At 39.4% G+C, this 22,087-nt stretch overlaps 1 protein-coding gene across 1 annotated transcript in view; it reads right to left on the bottom strand.

The window, feature by feature from the left end:
* Positions 1-22,087, bottom strand: part of MTUS1 (microtubule associated scaffold protein 1) — a 105,856-nt gene that overhangs the window by 57,908 nt on the left and 25,861 nt on the right. The window contains 3 exon segments of the mRNA XM_032618539.1: positions 6,632-6,670; positions 8,992-9,126; positions 17,934-18,095. Coding sequence (XP_032474430.1) covers positions 6,632-6,670; positions 8,992-9,126; positions 17,934-18,095 — 336 coding nt within the window.

Raw genomic sequence — 22,087 nt, 5'->3', positions numbered from 1 at the left:
GGCTGTAGTAATTTATACCCCTTCAGTGGCATGTACGAGGCACCTGGTCCTCACGCATTCACCAATAGTGGGTATTACTCTTAAAAATAGACAAGAACTGACAGCGCATTAATTGATGTTCGTAAACTTTTTTCATGTTTCTTAGTCCCTCATATTTCTTTTTTTGTGTTTAATTTTTTTCTTTTCCCACCTTTTAATGAAGTATAGTTGATTTGCAATGTTATGTTAGTTTCAAGTGTACAAAATATGATTTCATATTTTATAAACTCCATTTTAAATTACTATAAAATATTGGCTATACTCCCTGTGCTGTACGTTAATTACATCCTTGTATCTTATTTTATACCTAATAGTTTGTACCTCTTACTCCCCTTCTACGATATTGTCCCTCTTCCCTGTCCTCTCCCCACTGGTAACCACTAGTTTGTTATCTGTGAGTCTATTTCTGTTTTGTTACATTCATTCATTCTATCTTTTAGATTCCACAGTATTTGTCTTTTTTGGATTCGATACAAGCATAACCTCGTTTTATTGCGCTTCATAGATATTGTACTTTTACAAATTGAAGGTTGTGGCAACCTTGCGTTGAGCAAGTCTATGGCACCATTTTTCCAACAGCATTTGGTCACTTCATGTGTCTATGTTACATTTTGGTAATTCTTGCAATATTTCAAACGTTTTCATTATTATTATATTTGTTATGGTGACTGGTGATCTTTGCTGTTACTATTGTAATTGTTTTTTGTTTTGTATTTTTAAATTAAGATATGTACCTTTTTTAGACATAGTGCTAGTATTGCACAGTTAACAGACTACACTATAGTGTAAACGTAACTTTTATAGGTACTGGGAAGTCAAAAATTCATGTGACTCGCTTTACTGTCGTGGTCTGGAACTGAACCCACAGTATCTCTGACGTATGCCTATATTTGTCTATATTGTGAAATGATCACAAGTCTAGTTATAGTTAATTAACATCCATCACCATGCTTGAAATGTTTTTGACAAACGGGAGGTCTAAAACTTTTGTTGTCATAACTAGTTACCCATTCTTTCATTGTGACATTCGTGGAAAGGCCTTTTCTATACAAGTGTATACTCTCAGTGCTCTTATCATTCTAATTTTTGTTTAAAACTTCAGTCTGGAATATATTTGCATGTAGTATATGAAGTAGGGCTCTAGCTCCTGATAAAATGATAGTCCTTGTTCCAACAAGATTTACTGAACAATCCATACTTTTCCCTGATTTGAACACTAAATTTAACACATGCCAAAACAGCATTTGCTCTTTAAGTGTGAGAGGAGAGTTATAATCATAAACCAACACAGAAAGACAGCCTCGGGCTTCCCTGGTGGCGCAGTGGTTGAGAGTCCGCCTGCCGATGCAGGGGACACGGGTTCATGCCCTGGTCCGGGAGGATCCCACATGCCGCGGAGCGGCTGGGCCCGTGAGCCATGGCCGCTGAGCCTGCATGTCCGGAGCCTGTGCTCCGCAATGGGAGAGGCCACAACAGTGAGAGGCCCGTGTACCGCAAAAAAAAAAAAAAGACAGCCTCATCCCTACTCTCACCGGAGAAAGCGCTGGTCACACCGGTATTACCTCTTCAGAGCAGGTGTGCAACTCTCAACCATCTCCCAACACTTGGAAGAAGGGGTACAGAAAGCAACCCTATCCTCCTGTGCTGGGTTTAGTGGTGGGGATGGAAGGCGCAGTGCATTTCCTACTTTCCAGGGCAGACACCACGGCACCTGAGACTGACGATCTTGTGTAAAAGAACCAAGGGGCAGGATAAATACAACGCTGGTGCTCTGGTATTCCTAAGAGCTTTCATGTGTGGTAGAACCATGGTAACAATAGTAATGGTGTGTGTAGCATCTTCCTTATAAACAGTAAGCCAAGTTTTATTTAGAGCCAATGTTAGCTAGACTCTTACAGCACCATAATCTTTAAATAAATTACAACAGCTAGACCCCATGAGGATGGTTCTTGACTTTCACCGGTTTTTCCTGCTTGAAGGATTTAAAATAATTCAACCTCCTGGAAAAGAGCTCTAAAAGTACAGCCACTAGAACCACAAGAACAATGAAAAGGATTATCCTCGTCACTGTCCCTAGTAGCAGAGGCAGCTATCATCTGAGAGTTTTTTATATAACAACTCTGTGACGTCAAAATTACTTCTATACTGGGAGTTTTTCCCAAAATAGTCTCACATTTCCAAATGAGAAATTTGAGGCTTTGGAGAGGCTTAGCAACTAGCCCAAGGTCAGGACACAAGTGGAAAGCGGCAATCCCAAGATTTCAACCAATAGTCAATGCCTGAAACGTTCATTCTCTTTCTGTTCCTCTTCATTGTCTTACGAGATAACGGAACTGTCTTTGAAATTACTGATTAAAGGTTAAAACTAAAATAATGATACAGAATTTCCAACTACTAAACTAGCCAAATTAAAAAATAATAATAATACCCAACGTCGACCAGAGTATGGTGATGCCAGCCCTCTTTTATGTTGTCAGTCATTGTATAAATGGATATGAAGCTTTTGGAAAGCAACTTGGTTGACTGAAGTGGCTATAAATATGCATATGCTTTGATTTGTTTACACTACTCTTAAGAATCTGTCACAAAAAAAACTTCCCGAAACTTTGAAGGTGATAACTGTGAAGATGTTCATCAGAGCGTCATTTGTGAATGTGATACAGAAGCGCCCCAAATATTACAGAGTAGTTAAATGCCGCCGCATATGCCAAACGTAAGAGTCATCAAAGAGTGATTACTTATGTTAAGTGACAACAGGATATAAAGTTATCTGAATTTTATTTAAAATCACAAATTAAAAAAAAACTAAAGGGTGATTTCTAAACCTCTACATGTTAAACTTTTTAGAACTTAGCAAATCGCTAAAAAGTGATTATTGTACTCTAGTGAAAACGTATGAAGTTGGTCAACTTTAATCTCCACCAGTTTGTTGCTTAAACAAACAAACAAAAATCTATCTGAAAGCCATAAAATGTAATGCTCAGAGGAACATGTTTGTATGTGGAGGCAATGTCTTCTGTACGATCTAAAAGACGACTGTTGCAAGCAGAATATAAAGAAAGCCAAGGTGCTTTGCAGTCATAGGCTATCAGAGCGGGGAGAAACCTTAGTGATCAATCATTTCAATTACACAGGAAAGAAAGCTAATATTAAGAGGTTACATGACCCACAAAGTCATTGGCTGCTTGGACACCACTTCTTAGCATCCAAGCTGTTCCTCCAAAGGGCAACACACTGGGACTTCCTCAGTAGGCTCGTCATAATACTAGGTTAGTCTTAAGTAATGATAACTAACCATCAACTAGAAGTTTATGATTTTTGGAAAATACATGTTCATACCCCGCAATCTAGATTAAATCACTATGCTGACCCCCTTAAAATACATCTTTTTCCACTGCAATTATTAGAGCATTGATTACTCAGGGTGAATTGAAGGGAGGCATTCTCAAACTCTGTCATATGCCCCATTTCTACTCCAGGGTTAGAGGCTTTGCCAAGCAAAACCACAGCGTGATTCACACTGTTCATTTCTTTTCTCAATCAGTTGCTAATTTCCCATTCTGGTAACCTGACCTATCAAGGGTCACTGATACGTTGAGGGTCAGTGGTAGGCTTTGGAAACAAGATATCATGTCAGTCCCACAATGTGCCAAAGGAAAATACCTAATGCTAATAGTTTTCCCATGTGTAGAAAGAAGATATATATTGGAGATTATTTGTACTATGCCTGTGAAAACAAATATCCTTTACAATATTTCATATAATCATAGACTTGAGACATGAATTAAGACTGCCTTTCCAAGTTTCATAAAACAGACTTATTTAACCAGCCCCTTTACTGTGACCAATGTCAATGGCAGCTTCCAAAGCACAGAAATGTCACACACAAATACTTCCCCCCCAAACTGCAAAACTTGTATTTTGAAAACTACAAAGAACTTGTTACAAGAAATTGAAGGAGACCTAACTAAAAAGGAAGCCATCCTATACTCATTAATCAAAATACTTCATATTGTAAAGATGGCAATACTCCAGAAATTCATCTACAGATTCAATGCAATTTCTATCAAAGTCCTAGCTGACTTTTCTATGGAAATTGACAAGTTGACCCTAACGTTCATATGGAAATTCAAGGGACTCAGAATAGCCAAAACAATCTTGAAAAAGAAGAACAAGTTAGAGGACTCACACTTCCTGATTTTAGAACTTATTACACCACAGTAATCAAAACAATGTGGCACTGACACATAGATCCATGAAAAGAGTCCAGAAACATAGCCTCACGTTTACAGCCAACTGTTTTTAACAAAGGTGACAAGACATTCCAATGGAAGAAAGAATAGTGTTTTCAACAAATGGTACTGGGACAGCAGGAAATCTACATGCAGAAGAATTAAGTTGGATCCCCTACTTCACATCAAATGCAAAAATTAACTCAAAAATGGATCAAAGACCCAAGTGTAAGAGCTAAAAGTATAAAACTCTTAGAAGAAAACATAGGCATAAGTCTTTATGACCTTGTATCTAAGCAATGGCTTCTTAGATATAATGCCAAATAGATACATAAGAAAAAAACAGATAAACTGGATCTCATGAAAATTAAAAATATGCCTTAACGGGTACTATAAAAAAGTGAAAAGACAGCCTACAGAATGGGAGAAAATTATTTGCAAATCATATCTGATAAGGGCCTAATATTCAGAATATATAAAGAACTCCTATAATTCAACAATAATACAAATAATTTTAAAATAGGCAAAGGATTTGAATAAATGTTTCCCCAAAGAAGGTATACAAATGGCCAATAAGCTTCTGAAAGGTGCTCAACATCTGATGAGCCATCAGAGAAATGTAAACTGAAACCACAATGAGATACCACTTCATACCCATTAGAATGGCTATAATAAAAAAGGCAGACAAAAGCAAGTGTTGACAAGGATGTGGAGAAACTAGACCCCTCATACATTGCTGGTGGAAATGTAAAATGGTGCAGCCACTTTGGAAAACACTCTAGAAGTTTCTCAGTTAAACACAGAATTATCATATCATCTAGCTTTCAGATAAAGGTTATCTGATTTTCTAACATACAGTCGTTTATAGCATACTAGCTATCTTTTTCTGCTAAATATTAGGATGCGTTGGAAATTTAAAATGAAAGAAAATGAAAATCTCAGTGTGCAGAATAGTTCTTTTGGCTTTTAAAATTAGTTTGGTAAACATATATGTTCAAACTCAGGCTCTTGCGAACCTTTAGAATTTAAATCGCTCTGCATGGCTGGGCCCTCTCTAGCTTTAAGAGCTTATAATAGGTCACACGTCCCTGCCTTATTAAGCTAAGGAAACCAAACATGTCTTGGGAGCCTCAAAGATATTAGTTATTCCATATTTAAGGTTACCCACCCCATTTTCTTTAATTACTATCTATATACAGGGGGTCACAAATTTATACTTCGTGCCCAGGCTTCCCTCACTAGATCATAGCCTTTAACCAGGCCTCTCACTGGAACAAGTAACCCTCCTTGTGATTTTATATTTTTTTGTGCAGTCCTTTGACTTTTCTGTAAGCTTTCTGAGACAAGGTCCTTGCTCGTTTTGGGCAAACCTTTATATCCTTAGCAGCCAACACTGTCACGATGCTCTGTAGTCAGTGTGTTATAATAATACCCTTCTCCCCTTTGATTTGCTGTTCTAATCCTCAGTGGACTTAGAAGCCATACAACTGTCCTATAACCGCATACTAAAGAAGAGAATTCAAGTAGTGGATGGGGACCTAATCAGCTATAGAGAAAAGATAGAAACTTCTACATTTTAATGAATCTTCTATGGCTTCTCAAGAGACAAAGCTTTTTGATTTCCAGGTGATGTTCAAAGGTTCAGTGAGTGAGGCTGCAGGCTGTCTTAGAGATGGATGTGACTTTGTTCAATAGAAGTATAAAAAAGAAAAGAAAAATGTTAAATGGCTGAACTATTAAAGGTGTTAAAACCTGATCTTGAGGGCTTCCCTGGTGGCGCAGTGGTTGAGAGTCCGCCTGCCGATGCAGGGGACACGGGTTCGTGCCCCGGTCTGGGAAGATCCCATGTGCCGCGGAGCGGCTGGGCCCGTGAGCCATGGCCGCTGAGCCTGCGCGTCCGGAACCTGTGCTCCGCAACGGGAGAGGCCACAACACTGAGAGGCCCGCGTACCGCAAAAAAAACCCAACCTGATCTTGAGATTATTTAGCAATTTAAGACTATCCAATTTTAAAATAGCCTATTTCTTGTAAAAAAAAAAAAAAAAAAAAAAAAGAGTACAATCTCCACATTTTAAATATTAAATATGCTCCACATCTGAAAAAATATCATTATTTAAAAAACAAATTATCTGTGATTAATAAAACGTCCTTCTGCATCAGATGGCTTGGCAATTGTGCTCACCAAGATTTAACCCTATGCTGATCAAGGTCATAAGCAGTTATGTTTATGCCACAAACCTGAAATTATATTTATAAGCATACTAGTGAAAAAATCACTGCAAATACACTTGAATACTTGTAATGATAATATAACTTTACAAGAAAACTTTTTTTCCATCCATATTTAAGGTGTCACTTACCCGCATTCAAAGCTGTATATAGACCTTTTCTTGAAGGACCTAAAATGGAAATATTTATGTTTTATAGAAAATATCATAAAAAACTAAACCATTTAAAAACTAAGTTTTTTTTCCAAAAACAATCCATTAACACCTAAATTTTAGGTTCCTGATGGGAAATTCCACTGAGATTTAATCAACTTTATTGAGTTTATACTTAGAACATCTAAGGATAAAATATTCCAAATAACATCAAAATAGTAGTTTAAGGGTGATATTATTCATTGTCAAAATTAAACATGCTAGGACAAACTACGGTATGTTTTCAGTTCAAGAACTGCTGAAATTCAAGTTTTAACAGTACTAAATTTATACATGTATTACACACTTGATGCTATTCCACTGCTGATAGAGCAAAAAGGCCCAGACTACAAAATACAGCTACTAGGGTGTGATTTCTAAAATTGCCAAGTATTAAATCCAGTTCTCTTGCTATTCAGCTATGAAGGAAAACATACTTAAGCTCTTCCTCCAAACTGATACAATATAAAATACAACCAGGGGAATTCTTTCACAATGTATATGTGTATTAAATCAAATATAATTTTAACTGTCAATTATACATCAATAAAGCTGAAAAATAAATTCAACCAGGAGTGGTAACAGGTACAGAGCTACAAAGACAAGTCACTAGACGACTATGAGCACGTCTTCCTGATGTGACAGAGTCATTTCTAGGGCAAATCACCTGCAGATTATTTAGTTAGAACAGCTGCCACATTCTGTGGAATTTTACAGAGATGACAATCTCTTAAAATATGTGGCTGTTATAAATGGACAGCATTGATTCCCAGTCAAGTAAAACCTCTGTGATACAAAAGCTTACAAATTCAATGGCAAGACATTTTAGAATACTGAGGTTCTCTGTTCTGCAAACGTATCAGAGAAATCATGCCGTTCTAACTCTCTGAAAGTTATCTTAGTATCAAAGTTGGACATTTCTTTCCAGTTACTGGTGTATGTGTAGATTACAGGGCTTTATCATCATCAATACAAACCATAGATTCATATACTGATGTCATCCCACCGAGGGGTAATTTGATGCATCAGAAATTAGTTTAAAACCCTGGAAGATGAGAACCTGCTGGTACCCAGAAGAATCTTTTTGCCAATATCTATGCCTATTCTCTCTTGAATTCAGTAGAAAAGAAAGTGTTAATAAACATTCACTAGGTAATTAACCTCAAATTACCACGTGATCCTTTACATAATGTAACACACACACACACACACAAATATTGAGAAGGACACAGAGCAACAGACACACACTGCTTTGAGAGACTAACATATTTCTGGAAAGTTATTTAGTAATATGATAACAATTTCACAAAGATTCACAGTTTAACCCAGTGGTTCCTCTTTTAGGAATATCCCACAGAAGTAACTAGAACCTGAAGCAATGAATAGTATTCACATTCAGAGATGTTTGTCTCAGTATGACGTGCCATAGTGAAAGACAGAAAATGTCCAGGAACCAGGGAATTGGAAAACAGGAGACTATTTCATAGTCATTTAAAATGAAGACACTCTCATGATATACTATTAAATTAATAAAAAGCAAGACACAAGAGAATGTCCATATTATGCCCTGAGTTTTCTTGAAACAAAAACAAAGCTATTATATATGCAGAGGGAAAGAAAAGGAGGAAAGGCAACAGTTACTCATGGTTGACGGGATGAAGGAGGATGCTGTACGTTTCTCTGCATTTTAAACCCTCAAATACAAATATGCATCACATATTACAGCTCAAGCTTCTCATTCACAATTATTCTTTCAGTTAAGCAATCTTTCAATTCACTAAGCAACAACTGCGAATGTGCTTCAGCTCCACTGTGATAAAGCTGCACGAAAACGTTCCATATGAAGTATATACCACATATGTTGTAAACTTGAAAGTTAACCTTCATTAGCTGTAGCAATCACGAAGTGAGCGATACAGAGAAGAAGATATAAAGAACATGGGGGTGGGGCGCGGGGGGACATGGTTGGACCAAAAGTGTGAAGTAAACCATGCACTTCTATCTCATTATTCTAGATCACCACCTTCGCATAATTTAACTCTAGAAGTTTCATTTATTTTCACCTTATACCTTTGTTCTATCTGCTGATTTATATGTATCAAGTTTTAGCTATAGAACCTACAGACTCTCAGAACAAGAACAGCTCCATCAGTGTAAAAATGTATTATGTCTTTATTCACCAGACTTTTTGTAAATAAATATTCAATATAACATGAACCTAAATGCCAAAATTTAACCTCCTGTAAGCCAAGGACTTAAAAAGCCTTGCCCTCCTCTTCTCTCCACAGTGAGGTCCATACCTTTTGGAGGCGTTTTTAGTAAGTGCACGTGAGCTCGGGGTACCAAAGGCTTCAAATATAAGGATCCTGAGGAGCCATTTTGAAATGCTGGTTTTGGAGGTTTTTCCTCATATTTGATGACAGCGTTATTACCAGCTGGAATAAAACAGAAAAGTACATTTTATTTTACAGATAAACACAGTATGAGTCTTCCACGACCTATCTTTCCTCTTTAAATCAACAAGTGCTCACTAAGCACCTACCACGTGTCAGGCATTACTCTACGTTGGGAATACAAAGACGGATAACAGGTAGTTCCTAGCCTCAGGGATGCAGGGTGAACGGTAACCAGGGTGACCTTACATCTTGGCACAGCCCAAGTTTATGCCTCTTTTCCAGGGCAGCTTTCATCCCAGATCAAAGTTGGGAGATATTTTGGTATCCTTGGGGGTCCTGGAACCAATCCCCTGTGGATACCAAGGGACGACTATAATAATGTACAAGCTCCTTGGTAGCTGCAAAGGTGAGATCTGGTTCTGATCCTTCTGTGCCACTGCAAGAAGCTGAAACTCCAACACCTGCCCTAGAACAAAGGCACCTAAGCCCTAAAGCTAAAACGTAAAAGAGAATTCCACCTAAATAATAAAAACCATCTTTTATATTACACGTAAACCTTTCCTCTCTCACTCACACAGGAATCATCTCTGGGGGTGGGGGAGAGTTTCCAGGCACTAAAAGAATTGAAGAAAGGACTTCTGGAGAAAGTTTGAGGCACTAGACAATTGTGCTTAGGCTGTGGTATAATTCTGAGTCCGCGACAGTTAACTAGGCAAAGGGGGCTCCCAAAGAAGCAGACCTATATTATTTCCTGGGGAAAGGTGAGAGTGAAAGTGAGCAAATACTATATTTTAGGTATAATATGTCAACGGGTCCTGGAAAGGGCATCTGCTACTTTGCTAGTCTCTGATTTTGCTTCGCTTTCTTCACTGGGACTCTAAAGACAATCCTAGCATATCAAAAGACAGTGACACTTTGAAATATCAAAAGACAGTGACACTTTGAAATAAAGAACACAGCTTTAAAAAAACAGTGATAATTTGTAACTTGTTGATTTTCTACCAGAATGAAAATTTGAAACCACGGAGAAACATTCAGACAAAGCCTCCAGTAGATGTCTTGCCTACTCTTGTTTCTTCTTTTGTCCAATAATGACTGAAGCCCTCGGCATCAAAAAACTCAATATCTTTCAGTTGCATAAGACAACTATGTAGACTATATAAACCTATATATGTTTATATAGGTTCTTTGTAAACTGTGAATTTCCTTTTCACATTTATGGCTTCTCATTGGATTTAAAAATAATAATAACCCAATTCTTCTACTGTATCCTTAAGATTTGTATGGGACAGGGGAAAGGCAGAGGGAAAAGATAGAGCAGGGCCTGTGTCCTGCGCTCTGAATTCAAAATGAGAATGCATTTTCACATTATATTTTTGCTAAAGGTGTATCAGGTCCATAACAAGGTCCTATGAAATAGCGTTCCTGGCTCTGGTACAGTTGAGAGGATTCCGTATTAGGAATTTAACCAGCATCACCATCACTTATTGCACTGTTTTCGGCTGAGGGTATCTACATTTTAAAATCTCCTAAGGGTCATAAACCTTAAACGAAAGGCTTGAAAAGTCAAAAACAGTACCCGCGTGTAAAGATAACAACATACAAAGCTGTTTCAAATTTTATTTAGTGGTAACAAAAAAGGAGGGTGAGGAGAGCAGCAGCAGTGATCTAATTAAAGATGAAAAAAATCGGTATTTCCTTATCGTTCTAAACTTCTCCTTTTAATTCTCCATAACTGAGTAATCTTTGAAAAAGTACAGTGTCCAGAAGCTCAGCTCCTACAAGGAATTTTAACAGCACTGCTTGGCTCCTCCTAAGAGATTACCATGTTATACACAACACTCGAGTGTAAACACAGCACTTTGCCCTTTTCTCTCCATAACTCAGGAGGAAAAAATCCTAACAAAAATACTTTGAAAGTTTTATGGTTCTCTATTCCCATAAAAGTTAACCTTTTTATCTGTCTCCCCTTGCTAACCACACAAACCACTAGTATGTTTATGTCACCATATACTTACTGGGCCAGAGGGAAATCTGGAGGTTCATTCATTCACTACCTGGTTTCCAGGCTTAATTGCCCCTCCACCGACCCAGATTGGATTTTTTATAATTATTTTCTAAATAATCTTCAACACCCAATTCTAACCATCCAATTCCATTCTAATAATCAACACTTATAATCACAAATTTCTTTATTACCAAGCTTGATCCCTTCCTTCACCTCACATTTCTAGAAAGGGGTGAGTTGTCAACATTATTTACAAATATTTATAAATTTGAAGACAGCTAGAAATTTTTCTCTAGGCTAAACTGTCCCAACTCCTACAACAGTGCTTACAGATGTCACATTTAAACCTTGTAAAGACATGCTGTCATTCTCCCCTGATCTACGTCAAGGCCCCCTACAAGGAGCCATATATTTGTTCTTCCTGTGCACAGATAACACTTCCAATATTAGGCCAAATCAACACAGAGCCTTCCCTCCTACTGACAAGTTTCTGTCAATCTCCTATCCTTCTTTCCAATTCCCTCTTTCCCCAGAACCTGGAGACTTGGTTTTTCCAACAAGTTTCTGTCAACTTCCTATCCTTTTATTCCAATTCCCTCTTTCCCCAGAACCTGGAAACTTGGTTTCTCCCAAGTTGACAGGGAGCTAATGTAAATGATAAATACTTAAGATACTACTACTATAAAATTCAACATAACTTTTCAAAGGATGGATGGGGAATGATTTCAGAGTCTTAAAGAAATGGAACCAAGTCATAGAGCAGGTTTTTTTAGATGTTCATGTAAAATGGTAGTGGGTTTCAATCAACATTTCAACTTATGCTAAATCAAAATCCAAGAAGGGAAGTAAGTGATGTTATTAGTCTCAACCATGTATTATAACAATCCGGGGACTTCCCTGGTGGCGCAGAGGTTAAGAATCCGCCTGCCAATGCAGGGGACACGGGTTCAAGCCCTGGTCTGGGAAGATCCCACATGCCACGGAGAAACTAAGCCCGTGCGCCACAACTACTGAGCCTGCGCTCTAGAGCCCGCGAGTCACAACTACTGAGCCCGCGTGCCTAGAGCCTGGGCTCCGCAACAAGAGAAGCCACCGCAATGAGAAGCCCACGCACCGCAACAAAGAGTAGCCCCCACTTGCCGCAACTAGAGAAAGTCCGTGCGCAGCAACTAAGACACAACGCAGCCAAAAATAAATAATAAATAAACTTATTTTTAAAAACTTATAAATAAAATAAAATAACAATCTGGATTTGAGTCTTACTTTTCTTGACATATTTTAAAAATTATACTCAGCAGCAAATAAGTCACCTACATAGATTTTGAAAAACTGAATTGAGTTTAATTTACAGACTTATTATGAATCTGTATGATCCTAAATCCACGCTTTTCATTTCTAAGCTTTAAACACAAAGACCTTCAGTTTCCAAAGGGCTCAGGTGAAAGGATTTCTCGCTAAGACAAAAGACACATTTCTCATGAGGCACAATAGTCCTGTCTTGTTGGCTCTGTCACACTCAGAACGGAGGTGCTGTCCTGGAAACAAACTGTCTCACTGCCACCCTTCTCGCATCAATTTGTTACACGTGAGGGTCAAAATCCGTATTTCAAGGATAAAATGAGTTTGACCCAGGGTACAAACACACACATACATTTACACTTATATGTGACATATATATACACACATGTGCACACGCTCATATAAACACACACACACACTCTCTCTGATCGTCTACTATACACACTCCCCCCTTCACTCTTCCCCACTTTACTAATGGTGGAGACAAAACAGCACACAGTTTTATGGTGGAGACAAAACAGCACACAGTTTTATGACCAATACTTTCATATCCTTTGGTTTTCTAAAGGCTCTCCTCTAGGCTGACCCTAACTTGAAGGATGTACTTTGCTACGAGGCGTGATGCCCTTAAAGTATTTCTCCTGCCCTCTATTCCAGTTCCTAATGGGGCAGCCGGTTGGGTATCCTGACGATATCTAAATGTTCTCTAGTCTAGAGTTATTATATGCAAATGATAAACCCTTCAGTGGCACAAGCTCCAATATAATAAGAGAAGCACATTAGTTTCAAGGAATGGAATGGAATGGAACCTGTAATATGTGAGTTCTGGTCCTGACTGGGCCACTGCCTAGCTGTGCTGGATCACCTCACCCCTCTATGTATGAGAGGGCTTGAACACCAAGTGTGGACACAGACAGTGCATACGGTGTCACAGGGTCCCCACTCACTGATTAAGGTGCTTGGTCCCACTGAGGCCGAACACACACTCAGAATTCTCCTAAACCCAGTGGTTCAGGAGGTACAAGCACTCCACGATGGCTGGTTTGTACAACCAACATGTGAAATCCCACAAGTGGCTGCCCACGTCTCAGCCAATTCTAACAGACAGTTTTAAACCTGCCCCCATGCTGTTGTTGTCCTTGGTCCTAGCTGCCTCGATTAAGCCAGAATAATAGGTGCTCCGGAACCCTTCTTTTTCATTTCCCCATATGGTCAAAATGCGGTTCAAGTGAAATGACAGATGACTGAGTCTGCAGAGAAAATGAAGAGAGATGCTCAGAGCAGCCCAAGCAGGAGAAAAGGTTTTCCTGTTAGAGAAAGGCTTCTCATTGCTCCAGACTCTTATTTGCAAACTAACGTTTCACACTACACTCTAGCACCTAGTTGGTTTTTGTTTTGTTTAACAAATATGTATATACACACACAGACCCAACATTCTGCTCATTTCCTGAACTTTCCGTGAATCAGCTTAACACCCCCCACTGTGCCAGATCATCTGCCACCTGGCTTACGATCAAATCACTACTTAAGTCTAAGCGTTCAAATTCCAAAAGCAAAATTACCCAACCTTGTAATAATAAGAATGTCGCATATATATCCTAGAAAAGCATTAAAAGAATGAAAACGAAATTAATACCAGTCTGGATAATAGCATTTTCTTATTAAATAGTCCATTCAGACGTGCGTAAGGATTGAGCATGTTTTGCAATATGGGGTCAGAGTATGTACCGCCTGTCTTTCACCCCTTCCTCACCCCCGCGGGCCTCACTAGTCAAGCACACATTTTTGCTCTGAACCTGGAAGCAGCCAGAAAACCTTTCAACAGTGTTCTCCAGGTGATTCTCACCAACTGACCAGTGTTGACAGGCGACACAATACCTACTTGCCATCCTGCAATGAGGGTGGGACTGAAGGTGAATAAGACTAATCCTTCTATCACCTTGATCCCTTTGACCCAAAACACCCTCCTTCCAAACTGTGAGGCACCAACTTATTGTTGTGAAGAAAATAAAGGTGGTCAGAAACCTTTGCTGCTGCTAGGATTCTGAAGATGATCTAAGCCTCCCTGCCTGTTCATCAGGTGAGAACACTGAGGCTAAGACGGTGGAAGATTGTCCAACTTCAGTGACTTAGTAAGACTGACTAGGACTGAGTCCGAGTTGAACACCCTTTTCTATTGTATCACACTGTTGACGCCAGGGCTGGCCGTGAAGGTGAGGGAAGAGAAAGCTCCGTTTCTTCAGTTAACCTCCGCCTGTTCTATCTCTCAGACAGTGCAAGGAGCTTTGCTGTGCATCCTTTTATTTCCCCTCACCACCTGTCTCTCAAAAATAAATGTGCTTAGGATTTTGTGGCTAAACTGGTAGGAGTAGGAAGTGCTTGAACTTCATATTTGCTAATACGGCAAAATTACAAGCTCTCCTGAGACCTTTTTCTACACTCACACAAAGGTCCTCAAACTTTCAACTCTTTTCAAGACATATATACACACACACACACACACACACACACACACACACATATACACACACATATATATATACAACATTTTTATCCAATGATCTTAAAAACTGGAACTTAGCTATCTGAGTCTGGAAGAGCTTACAACAATTAACCTCTAAAAATGAGCATATTTGACATAGAAACTACTATGCAATGTTTCATGCTAATATTAAAAAAAATCAATACTGTAACTTTAAAATTTTCTGTGCTGAAGAGAACACACACAAAGAACCTGCTGAAACCCGCAAATAAGAAAGATTTATTGTCTTATAGATCTTGATTCAGTCACTTTAAAACTTGGTCATGCTATTTCTATAACAGCCCTAAGCACGGAGAACCAGATGCTAATTTTACAACAGCACTCTGCAGTCTCAAAAGTGATTGCACTGACAGCATCGCGTCACAAAGAAAGGAATGGACAAAACAAGAAAACAAGCTTTAAAATCGTTCAAAGGCTTAACCCAATATGAATTTAAAACACTGATCAAAAGATTAAGTTATTTCCTAATATGACCCATCATTGTCAGAAATAGGAAAACTGCAGCTCAAAATGATTTTTTTCATGTTTTAAGGTATCTTTAAAAAGTGCACATTTTAAATATTTTTAGATATGAGTAAAATAAAATGTGATGTTTTCATTTTAATTCTAGGAAAGCATTCTTCTATCCTCGTACAACGATTAGGTACACACACAAAAACAACCAGTTATTTAATCAAAAATGAGACCATTAACTAGTCTTATAAAATAATTTCATGTGCAATGAACTTCGACAATGCTGCTGAATTATATTTAGTCCGAGTCTCAAAACACATAAAATACACAATAAACTGGTAGACAGAATCCTTCACAACTTAAATATAAACATGCCCAAGAAATACAATTAACAAATTACAAGTTATAAAAATAGCAATCAAGAGATGCTAAATCAATTTATTGAATAAAATTTAAACATGCTTACAAAGAAAGAATCAAACCAGAAATCATCGACCTACTTCTTTTCCCAGTAAACGTGGCTAACAAAGGAACTATACAAAGGCTGTAGGATCCCAGAACCAGCAGTGTCAATAAGGTAGCATCGTAGTGCCTCTCTGAGCCAGTCGGTGGGGTGAGTGTAGAATTGATAAATATTTTCGAAGAAGTATCCGTTTCTGTACAACTGCGAAATCCTCCTGGTATAGTCATTTAAAAGGATCAAAGCAAGCTTAGGCAGGAAAAACTGCAGCCATGTTCACTCCCCTATCCCTCATGCTTGCTCTTAGTGAATTAGAATGGAGAAGGAAAAAAATCTGTAAGCTCCAAGGCACTACACAGAACAGATTAAACCAGCTAGCAAATCCAACTAAGAAAGAGACATTGATTTGAATGCTTCATCTGCGACAGAGACACAGCCCCTAGACAGGCTCTGTGGGTACACGGGAAGCCCCTTTGTTAAAAGACAAAAAGGAATGGACAAAAGCATTTGACACCCTCCTTAGGAGTGTCAGACACGGTCCTGAATGGGGCCACCGCAACATGGCCGTCGGCAGGGGTGCTGGGCAGCGGGGCTCCACGGGACGTGCCTCCTGCCAGGGCCACGAGTGCCAGCGCTACACAACCCTCCAGCCCCCGAGAACACCTTGGTGCTTCCATCTTGGCAGAATGTTTTCAAAACTTCCCTTTACAAACAGGGAGCACTGCAAGTGAAATGACCTTAAAAGAATACACGTGTGAATTACCTTTTCAAATCATCAAGAATCAACGGATACATGCAAACCCTTCTGATCTTATGCCACAACTTCAAAATTCAAATCATAAGCGGATAACTGTCCCATTTAATTTCAAGTAACAAATTTCAGCGTTCCTAAAGGTCCAGTATACAGCTACTGACTCTCATAGGAGACCGACTCCTGCTGCTAAATGCCCTCTCGGAAATGTGTTCATTAATTTGGTCATTAATTCAGTGCCTTACCCTCCACAAACACATTCTCAATTCTGTCACATGTTGGCTGAGTGCCCTTGGACCAGCGACAACCTCTCTGGGCCTCAATTACCTTGCATATAGAAAAAGGGTAACAGAAGTTATTTGAGAGGAAATGAAAGAAAGAATGTATGGTAACCCTACACATTGCTCCACACCCAGAAGGTTCATAACCATGACTACACTTTGTCCCTGTCCCCTCACCGGAAAGAAGAAACAGATCCTCCCCTTCAAGCGGAGAGAACTTCCCTCTTCCCCACCACTCCCTTATATCTTGTTTTATCTGATATTCTAGTTATCCACATAAATATCTTCTTTCTCAGCTACCTTTGAGAATAGGGACCATTTCTTTGATATCTCATATCCTTCACAGCATCTACAGTGGTGCCTGTACACAGCAGGCACTCCAAAATTGCTCAAATTAGTTAACCCATAAATTCTGTGAAAGAAATTAAAAAGGAAATGAGCAAATAAACACTAAGGCCAAATACATCTTTTGAACGAAAGGGATAATTCAATTCACTCATTTTATACACAGCAAACTGAATTCATACTAACTGAAAACCCCCAAAATATATTCTGTTTAAATTACTTAAAACTAGGCTTGGAGTTATAATATACTACTCTTAATACACTGAATCTAGCATCCAAAGTTTAAGGTTAGAAAAAACACATCTACAAATATAGCCACTTACAAAAATAAATGAAACTGAAGTTATCTTTTTTTCTGATTTCCAGTTGGGTTCCAATAGCCTCTAGATTGCTTTCTTTCCTTAAACAAGCCAAAAAAAACCCCACCCTCTTCAAATTATACACTTTAGAATCCTTCATGCAAAAAAATACCAGTTGCCTTCAACAGATAAATATTTCTATGTTTCATAGCACATTCATCAAAAGAGAATGTCGTTGAAAGAATTTGTTTTTCCTGCTAAGCTTTTAGAGCAATTCCAAGGGAGAAGCAAGATGCATATTTTCCCCTAAATCACAGAACCAAAAATTCTGATAATTTGTAGCGCATAAGATTTCTCTTAAAACTACAGTTTCAACAAGCCCCAAAGTCTGAAATAAGACTGACTTACAGTTATTGCTGTAAGTGCTCAGATCAGTGTGGGTGCTGGCAACAGAGGAGGTGCTTCCCGTCCTCCGCAGCGCAGAACTTTTCAGAGATGCTTTGGATTTAGGAAGTGGTCTAGGCGAATTCACCCAAGACGGCTGTGCAGTTTTCAAGGATGCAGGTTTTCCTTGGGGGTTTAAAAAAAAAAAATGTTTCCACTGCTATTCACTCCAAAAACTTTAATCTTGTAAACCTGAACTCCTACATGAACAAGTGAGTCAAACGTAAAATGAATATTCAGAATCCCGCAGGAGGGGGTCCCTGTAATCCTGAAGTAGTTAACCTCACGTCTTCTGTGACACAGAGACCAGAAGAGCCACTGGAGACAGAAGCTTTTAGCAAAGTTGAAATCAAGGAATAAACAAACTGACATGACTTCCCCCATATCATTGATTAAAAAGGAAACACATTAGTGCATTCACACACTAAGCTACCATATAAAACATAGGTGAACATTAAAAAACAACCAAAACAGGAAGGAAGAAAAAGTCAACTTGAGAAAAACAATTTTAAAAATGTCTAATGCCTAACAACAGGCAGGTGGTGCTATAAATGCCTAACAGCAGGTGGTGCTATATTATTAGCATCTTTTTCATCTTACCTTTTCATCTTTACTCTTTATTTGCCAAACTTAAGGGTCCTCACTCAAACTCCTAACTCTTGCTTGCAGCAAAAGTGTTGCCACTTAACAGCAAGATGTACGGACGCTTCCCCTTCCCCGGCATCTTTGAAACCTCACCATTCTGACGCTCACGCCTGAACACGGGCATTTCGCAAGTCCGTGCCTTTGCTCCTACTTTCTTCATATCCGTCTCTCCAGGAGAGTCTATTTTATCGACTTTACTCTAACCATTGCCTTATATGGATGAATCCCAAATTCCCATCTGCAGCTCTGTCTTCCTGAATCCCAATGCCACTCACATTTTCAATTTCTTGTTGAACCTTTCCAACTCGGACAATTAGACAACCTCCTACCTACTTATGCTAACCATAATTAAATTTTCCTTTTTCCCAGCCCCAAAACATTGGAATCATCTTTCTTCCCCCATCAGAGTCTCATTTAATCTAACGTTAAGTTTCTCAATGCTACCTGGATCATATAACTGAAGAATATCAAGAGTTGAAAAGGGACCTTACCTGCAAATGATAGTGTCACATATTACTAATGGCACCCTAAGGGAGTAAAGTAGGTTTTTCCAAAAAAGTATGCTCACTTCTTTGTCCCAGTTATTTCACTTATAAAAATCTCATCTTAATAGAGAAAAAGAGCTGAAGTGCCTTAGGCCTGGCATCTAAAGTTCTCCTGTCTGCAGCCTCACCCTGTACTGAATCTTGTACATCAGTGTGAGGCCCTGCTCAATCACCTCACCCGTTTCTCTTTTTCTCCCTGACACCAGGATGTTGCTATTCCAATTCAAAAGGCACATCATTTCTTTCCTTTCCTTTCTTTTTAAAAAAAAATTTATTTAATTAATTTATTTTTGGCTGCATTGGGTCCTTGGTTGCTGCGCGCGGGCTTTTCTCTAGTTGCGGTGAGCAAGGGCTACTCCTCGTTGCGGTGCGCGGGCTTCTCATTGCGGTGGCATCTCTTGTTGCGAAGCATGGGCTCTAGGCTCCCGGGTTCAGCAGTTGTGGCACGTGGGCTCAGTAGTTGTGGCTCACGGGCTCTAGAACACAGGCTCAGTCGTTGTGGTACATGGGCTTAGTTGCTCCGTGGCATGTGGATCTTCCCGGACCAGGCTCAAACCCGTGTCCCCTGCATTGGCAGGCGGATTCCTAACCACTGCGCCACCAGGGAAGCCCACATCATTTGTTTTCAAAGAGGTGTTCCTCCCTCAATTCAAATGCTACAAATCCTTATTTACTCCTCTTACACTTTGCCTGAATAACTGTATTAGACCCCAAAGTTCTTTCCTTCGATCCTTTCCAGCTCCATGGTGTTGATCTCCTGAATGTGAAAACTAAGGTCATGACCCAATCTATAATCTGTGATTCCCCATTTATCTGCAGGATGACATTATTCTTAAGCCTCTTAATTATATTTAATTTTAAAGACATAAAAGGCAGTCCTAGGGTTGGTTTGATTCCTACCCAATTCTTCCCCCTTATGCTTCACCATGCCCCTACCTCGCTGTGCGTACATACACACACACACACACACACACACACACACACACACCCCTTCTTTTTATTTTTCCGGGATGTTTTACTCTATTCTTCTGCTCTGGCCCAACCCTGTGAATGCAATGGCCTTCTTTCCCTCCAGTCCTCAAACTCTGCCCAGTGAATACAAAGTGAGTTGACGATTCTCTTTTAAATCCTTGCTGCGTCAGCCCAGGTTTACTGAATCCCGGTCTCCCTTTTAACAGATCCCCTGTAATTTAAATACACATTAAGTCTGAGAAGTACAGCTGAGAATCCCAACCTCTTTGTAAAGCCTTTCCTTCCAGGCACATTCCCTGCTGAGTGCCAATGGACCACACCTTCTTTATGCTCAGACGGCCATACTTCCTTCTGTCATGGCATCTGTTTCAATACGGCCTCTCAGACTAGTCTCCACAGCCCCTGAGAACAGGAAAAGAACCTGATTCAATTCCGTTCCCTGAGGACCCAGCAAAGTGTCTAGCGTGGTGTAAGACTTAATGTTGCTGAATGAATGAATTTCTCTTTTGAGGCCAAAAGTAGGATGGGGGAGACAAGGAAGAGGTTGGAAAAGGGTACAGACCGTCAGCCCTCAGATGCGTAAGGTCTGAGGATAATGTAAGACACGGTAACTAGAGGTGATACACAGGCGTTATCGCTGTATTGAAATTTGCTGTAAGAGTAGAACTTAAATGTTCCTTACATACACACAATAAATACGTAAGGTGATAACGTGTTTATTAACTAGATGGTGTAAATCCTTTCACAATGTATATGTAAATAAATCAAATATCTTACAATTGTCAATTATACCTCAATGAAATCAAAAAATATACACAGAATTATAATAACAGTAATAGAGCTATTTAAAAAATTTTAAAAGGCCAAGAGTGAAGGACAAACTTCTGATAATGTTTTCTCTCATCATCTACATTGAAGCATTCAACACATTAACCCAATTTTTACAAAAGCTTATTTGTCCTTTGTTAATAGACTCTTCAGTCTATCAATTAAAGGGAGACAGTGTTCTTTACATTCCTTATAATAATTAGCAAATAACCAATATTCAAGTAGCCATTTGATTTTTTAATTTATATTTGGCCACTGGTTTTACCTGCTCTTGGAGGGATAAACAGGATTTTTAGAATTTAAATTTACCAATTGCTGCTCCTTTGGCAAAAACATTCTGATGAGTCATCATTATTGGAAACAATAAGCAAGGCTGGGTAAGGGACGGATGAAAATTTCTGTGTCAGGAGCCACAAGGCAGCCAAGGCTCAGTACGTTTGGAAAATTAACTTTTTTTCAGAAAGGGATATCTCATGGCTTTGTTTCTGAAAGCATTGTAGGTTTACAGACATTTCTCAGTGTGCCTCAGAATTACTACACACCTGTACCCTCTCTGATTCCAACACACAGCCTGGCACTTACCCCAAGCCCAATTATCATTCCCCTGAACTGGCCCCTCCCATTTTCACAAGTCTCACTGTCACCCCAATCCAGCCCCACCCCTTCCATCTAGTGGCAATTTGTGTCCCAGCCAAAGTCCTCCCTGTTCTTCCATCACTCTTGACGAGCAGTCACTGAGGACACAGAACGATGCCTACTTCACTGAAGGATTACTCTTTGAATGGGAGACGAATCCTAACAGTGCATTACTATCACCATCCCCAGTTTACCAGATGAGCAACCTACTTAAGTGGTTTAAACGGCTTACTTAGGTCGCACACCTATAACCAGTGACAGAAGGGCCTAGAATGCAGGTAACTTACCACCTGCCCACTGTTCCCTCGACTGTGCCGTGGACAGACATGCCAGGCTTGGGGGCCAGCCTGAACCCCTCTTGCTAGGAAGGTGCTCCTGTAGTGAATGCTAAAACTGTGGGACCACAACAAAGGTACTTAGCTGCTTCCCCAATGGTCATAATGTTTAACTCAGTAGCAGAGTTGACCTAAGGTGCCTGGTGACTGGACTTTA

Source organism: Phocoena sinus, chromosome 21 (assembly GCF_008692025.1).
Source record: "Phocoena sinus isolate mPhoSin1 chromosome 21, mPhoSin1.pri, whole genome shotgun sequence".
Lineage (NCBI taxonomy): Eukaryota > Metazoa > Chordata > Mammalia > Artiodactyla > Phocoenidae > Phocoena > Phocoena sinus.
This window is presented reverse-complemented; position numbering and strand designations above follow the sequence as displayed.